The sequence below is a fragment of the Ochlerotatus camptorhynchus genome, unplaced genomic scaffold (genome assembly GCF_037179485.1).
Source record: "Ochlerotatus camptorhynchus isolate MF236.1 unplaced genomic scaffold, CSIRO-AGI_Acam_v1.1 ptg000094l, whole genome shotgun sequence".
Classification (NCBI taxonomy): domain Eukaryota; kingdom Metazoa; phylum Arthropoda; class Insecta; order Diptera; family Culicidae; genus Ochlerotatus; species Ochlerotatus camptorhynchus.
The window spans coordinates 6,807,434-6,813,826 of record NW_027040584.1 but is presented as its reverse complement, the minus strand read 5'-3'; the positions used below and the strand labels follow the sequence as shown (position 1 = coordinate 6,813,826).

Genomic DNA, 6,393 nt, shown 5'->3' with positions numbered 1-6,393 from the left:
ATCTATTGAGTACACTGTGGTGGGTAGTACACTGAACAGATGGCGGTAGTGTGTAAACGTCAAACGCAAGGGATATGACTATGCGCGCCACAGGTGGCGGTACTACCAACTACAATACTTTTTAATTGACCGTTAAATCACAGACAAACAGACGTAACTCTTCATTGTGTATCTTCGTTCATGCATTTAACGGTTGATTTGAATATTATCAGTTCCGCGAACTACTCGCCGCAGCGCTGGCATCGGATCACTTTGACGTTTCTATATATTCTATAGAACTTTTATGCAATATTGTTTACGAGCTAGCGAGCAAGCTTGTTTTCCGCGAGAAGCCAGAGAGATGTCGCTACTGAGGTTATATGTTTTGAGATACTATGTTTTCAAGAACAAGTTTTTCAAAGAGTTACGTCTGTTTGTCTGTGGTTAAATGCTTGTTCGATGAACACCTTGCGAGTGTTATGTCTGTTTGTCTGTGTCGTGTCTATTGATGTCTTTTTGCACTAGTATCAGGGAAAACAACGAACGCTTCTGGAGATAGTTGACTCTAACTCTGACATTTTCCAGCTAAATATTCTCATAGATTTAAACCCCTCTTCCTTAATGAATGCTGGTAAATAAAATGTTGCTCATCACGAAAGAGTTTCCTCATTTCAGGCATGTAGTGTAACAAAATATGAAAACTCTTTGACCAATTTTGTGAGCTAAATTAATCTCCTGAAAACATTTGGCCGAATTCTCACTTCCTTAGTCTTGAAATCACACTGTCTAGTGCTTCCTTCCCGGGCAATTTCCCAGAATTATCATTTCCTGATTCCCAGAAAACTAGTTTGACTTCCCGAGAAGCAGTTTATTTGTACGAAAACCATGATAAACATATGTTATATTAAAAATGACCACACAACTTTTGGGGAAAATTGATAGAAATTTCCGGAGAAAGTTTGACAAATCTTTAGTGCGTAGGCAGGAAAGCTTCCTGGCGAAGAATCTTTCAAACGAAACCGGTAGACGCTTCTGACACAATCTGTGGGAAACTCCCGGACGAAGTTAGAAGAGACTTCCATGCAAATTCAGGCAGCCGGATGAAACTTTCAGAATAATTCAGAAAAGTTTTCCGTTGGAAGTCCGGATGAAATGGGAAATAGTTTCCACTTCTAGCGGTAGGACTTCTAATTGTAATCTAGGACTTCTGATTATAATCTGATTCTGTTGGAATGAAAAGACGATGAAACTTCCGTTGAACAATGGACGAAGGTGGAAGATTCTTCCAGGGCAAGTTTTAATCGAATTAACCAACAAATCCACCAATTACCTACATGCATGTGCTGCTTCCCCAGCACAGTCGTCAGAGAGTAGTAAGTAGACGAAACAAGTCGAAGTGGCATTCGCCTCCGATCCGGGCGCGTGCGAATAGGGAAGATGGAATTGCGTAATATTTTGCACATTCATCGCCATATTCAGAACCAAACGCAAATTCTTCGAGATAACCACCATCCGTCGTCTGGCTTGCCGTGGCAGTGTCTGACGTATCTCCGGTCTGATTTACGAAGTGTGCTGAAGGTATTCCTTAAAAATGAGATCCGTGATGCTTTCACCAGCAGACATGTCGATGAAAAGAATCGATCAAAGCAGATAGGACGTTTTGCAATATTCATCTTGAATTATGTGAGTCCTACACGGTAAGAAAAAAGTACCCAACGGCCAGTTCACTTTTACCTACTTTTGACTAGTTTGTCTTCTTTTCGCCTTCTAATGTTGTCAAAAACGGAGGAGCAAAACCACCCAACAGGGGTAGTAAAGTGTGGGAACTCAACGTTGAGTATAATCATGTTTACCTACTTTTGGGTATCGGAGGCGAACCAGCCTAAGGCTGAAAGCCTCCTAAATAAAGCTAAATTAATTAATTAATTACTTTTGGGTACAACTAACTTACTTTTGGGTAGAAAGCGAGTGGAAAATTCCACACGAATTGCACACAAGTAAATGAAAACTACTTTGGCCCGCTTTACCTACTTTTGGGTTCCTGCACTATAGTGCTGAGATGAGTGAAAAGAACTTAATTTTGGGTACTTTTTTCTTACCGTGTAGGTGTATTAGTTTTTTACCTTATTTTTAAAGTTGTGTCTACAAAAACCACAGTCCATTTGTATTTTTCATAAGTTTTTTTTTTATATGTGAATGAACTAACTAAGTTCAATCCAAATTTAACATGAATGAATGCATAGGAATACACCAGCACCAATACAATAAAACATTGCCTATTCCATTCGATAAGATCCAGACCGTCAGTTGTTTGGCGTGTGTCGGTCTAGATGGGTGTTGACCCATGAGTTGATACTATATTGAAAAGAGCATCTCGGATTTTTTCAATATTTTGAATTAAATTAAATTAAGTACATTAAAGTCAACGTACAACATTCAAGAATCCGGTAATTGAAGAAAATCCAAAAACAAGATACGATTTTGCATGTGTATGGGATCGAAATATATGAATGAAGATAGTTGGAATGGAGTGTAGTTAATATGCATTAATGCTTACCTAGAAAGCAAAGTGACAAACAAGTGCAATATTTACCGTAAACTAACGCGTTAAATTCAGTATTGTGTGCTCGTATTCTTCCTACATCCGCGACATATACATGTTTGTATTAATGTGTTGTGGTTCTCGAATGGCAGAAAGCAAGAGGAAAAAAACGTTTTAAGTTAAATAAACCGGAAGCTGTTTTATTCTATTTTTCACTTTGTGTATAGTGAGCAACGATTGCATGATCTGCATGATAGTTTCAGCTATGATATGACTCATTGATTCTGTTCAACTTAGTCATCGACAACCACCATGAGTGCTGTGCAGATGTGATTAATTTCTTAATTACTTTGCGATACAACAAAGGAATGTTCAACTTGCTTAACTTTTACACTGAACGACATCAACGCGCGTGAATAATTTTACTTTATTCGGAACACCCTCAATTGAGAGAATGTTTGTGTGACCGGTTCGGATGGGATGTTTTTTATTCAAGTTTTGGATCATTCTTCAAAATCTCCATCGCTACCGTTTCAAAAATAGATTTCATGTCTGGCAGAGTTGTTCCAACGAATGAGAGAAACACCACCTCTCGTAAGCTTAACCAATGAAGAAATTAATAAAATTAACATCTTAAATGATTTAGTATCAATATACCATCATTTGTGCACCGTTTAAGAACATATATTGGAATGATACCTATAAAACAATTTGAAATGCGTTTAAATGTATAAGAACCTGTTTTGACCGGTTTTTGTGTCCGTGAAACTGTAATGTTGAGAAACAAATTATACATTTAATTTGCAATACACTGACATATAAGATCATATTAATATTAATCATATAGTTAAAACAAACAACTATATATGTTAAAACCACAGGCCTGGAAATTTGAATTTATAAAATATTAAGTCACCAGGTATAATTAAAAATTTATTAAGTGCTACACGAAATGATCAATCGTACTTACTATAATTGCATTATATCATTTTATGAATAAAAAAAAATGATAATTGTTGAATGTGTACACACTTAATCTAGCTCGGTAAAATCTCCAACAGCCGATTACTTCGGCACTTTCTTTGATTGAAAAATTCATATAGATTTCTACGATAAATATGGCACACATTTTCACAATATTTCATGTAAGGGTCATTCAAATATGACGTCCAATCTTGAGGGGTCTGAGAATTTGTGACAGTGCGTGTAATAGGTATGGGAACGCGTGAGGGGAGTAAGAAAATTGGAAAATTTGTGGATGTCATTTAAATTGCCCATAAACTCAAGCGGTATATCGCATAAATCAGCAATGTTGCAAACAACAATTTTTTTTTCGTTGATTTGTTTTCCGTCGATCTTGTTTTCCGTACTGAGCACCAATGCTTCTTCTTCTTCTTATTCGCATTTCAAGCTTATTGCTTAGCGCATATTAGCTTATTGCGTGCTCTCAACTTAGTGTTCTAAATGCACTTCCACAGTTATTAATTGAGAGCTTTCGATGCCAATACCAATGCATGAATTTGTATATTGTGTGGCAAGCACAATGATACTCTATGCCCAGGGAAGTCGAGAAAATTTCCAACCCGAAAGATTCCCTCGACCGGACCGGGAATCGAACCCGCCGCCTCCGGCTTGGTAATACCGTGCCTTTACTGACTAGGCTATGAGGCCCCGACTAATGCTACCGACACCAAAAAAGCAGCTCCCACACCTGGACCCTGTCTGTCGACCCATCAACTCATGAACCGGGGACCAACGGCTTTAGTTCTCTTCCGAAGGAAGGCGTGATCAGTGATATTATGCCTCACTATGGCGGCGTCGACTGGGATTGAACCCAGGCTCTTTGGAGAGAGAGGCAATTACGCTTACCACTACAACACCGGCGCCGTAAACACAGCTTGCAAAGAATTTCGTTTATTATGCCAACTATAGCTCAAAATTAAACGAGAGGAAATTATACGCGATTGTTAAAATTCAGATTTTTTTATTTTGTTTGACGAATTAGTGACGCACTGGTCTGTAATATGAGTTCGTTCCTCCCGTTCAATATAGATAGACTAGTATAGGCTCAATACGCTATAATGCGAACATAGTACTTATTGGATGTCTTACTATGGATCTCTTTCCGGAGATGAACTAGCCATAGGCTAAAAATCTCCTTTATAAAGAATTAAAAAAAATGATCTCTTGAATTGATTAACACTAAATTAATTTCAATCTAATTTATAAAATATAATATAAAAAAAATTTCGATTTGCATGTTAAAAAATCACTTTGAAATAATGATTACAGTATTTTTTCATAATTTAACTCAAACTGAAATATATATCGAAAGTCTAATGCAGTCTTATGGAGTTTGAACAAAATAATTTTGACTATGCCAGTGTTACTTTTTTTTTTAATCTTTATTATAGAGATTTTTAGCCGAAGGCTAGTTTATCTCTTAACTTGTCAGTGTTACTGCAGATAGTTAATATACAATATTTTTCATTTAATAGTTTGCATCATTAATTGTATTTTATTGAGATACAATCGTAATTTGTATAATTTGTAAAATCTTATGTTCACTATATACCATCCTAGATTGATAGTTCACCGCAACACAAGTGTTGGTTACCAGCATGAATTCTAACAAAAGCATACACAACGACAAATGCAATACAAACAGGGAGTTTCATATGTTTCCCTTTGTATTAATGGGCACATATGACAACAAAGATAAAGAATTAAGTTCTACTTCTTGTTATGCTTTTTTATATCGGAAAGCAGCCGCTGGATTGAGAACCGGTTTATCCAGTTTTTGCCTCCAAAGGAACATGGAAAAGACGAATAAGGCGCAAGAGCATAAACTTTTTCTTTTCTACTTTGCTTTCTACACCTGAACCGCGAGTGTGATGGGCTAAGTTGCCTTATGCATGATCCAGCATGACGATGTTGAACGTTCTGGACAATGATCGAAGGAAATAAAGGAAAATCAGTTTTAAGATACGTTCAATTTCAGTTGATTTGTGCCGCGCTGTATTCGGACTAAAGTAGTAGCCGTAAATCTCCCTCGTGAAAGGATGGAAAGAAGAAACGTTGAAATTGTGTTATTTCATTTTGTGCTTCATCCGTTGCTCTTTCGCTCTGTTTGGTGTAGTGTTCTGTGTTACAGCATTATAATTATTCCCAAAGTAATTGACCTTTCGTTAGTTCATCTTAAATAGCACGCGAGTTGAAAATACAGGAAATGTTAAACTATCGAAACATTGGATATCGTCTTCAACAGTGAATGTAAAATATGGAACAAAGTGATATCAAATTCAGAAAATGTTATTAAGAACGTTTAACAGTCAAGCAAGTGCAAAATAGTGTCACCAGTGCTGCAAAAAGTGAGTGAAGGCTCTACCGTACTAACAACGTGTAGTTTTGAAAAGAGCAGAATAAAAACACACTTCGACGGAAGCAAGCAAAATGCCTTCTCAACCTTACGATCTAGTGAAGGATGATCAAGACATTCGGGTGCCTCTGTATCCTGAGCAAGCATTCTACGGAAATGGAATCATGTTCCCAGCAAGGGTAAGTTTTACTTGAAACACCTGGATAGAAAAGCTCATACTTGATTCAACCACCTGAGCTACTAGCATTTTAGTTGAGGCTTTGTCAAACATGCGGCTTTAGTATACATGTGTCGGCATATATTTAGCTGGTTGTTAACGTTTACGGTGGAAATATTGTGTGGACAGGAACAGTAGTGAGACTGCATTGCAATAACATGAGTCATATGTATTAAAGCAAGAGGCAAGGCTTTTCTTTGCAAAAAATGTCACTTCAACTCTATTAGTAATAGACATTGCATGATCATATTATGATTAACATTTATACCAAGTCAA

The 6,393-nt window shown here is 37.0% G+C and overlaps 1 protein-coding gene across 2 annotated transcripts in view; it reads left to right on the top strand.

Moving 5' to 3' along the window:
- Positions 1-2,273: 2,273 nt before the first annotated feature.
- The window catches only part of LOC135698740 (capon-like protein), a 36,459-nt gene continuing 32,339 nt past the window's right edge, over positions 2,274-6,393 (top strand). Inside the window, exons 1-2 of one of the 2 annotated variants that reach the window (XM_065218844.1) lie at positions 2,274-2,426; positions 5,714-6,079. In XM_065218844.1, coding sequence (XP_065074916.1) covers positions 5,975-6,079 — 105 coding nt within the window. In that variant the 5' untranslated portion in view covers positions 2,274-2,426; positions 5,714-5,974. Of the gene's footprint in view, positions 2,427-5,080; positions 6,080-6,393 lie in introns of those variants that run through there. The other variant, XM_065218845.1, reaches the window with a different exon arrangement.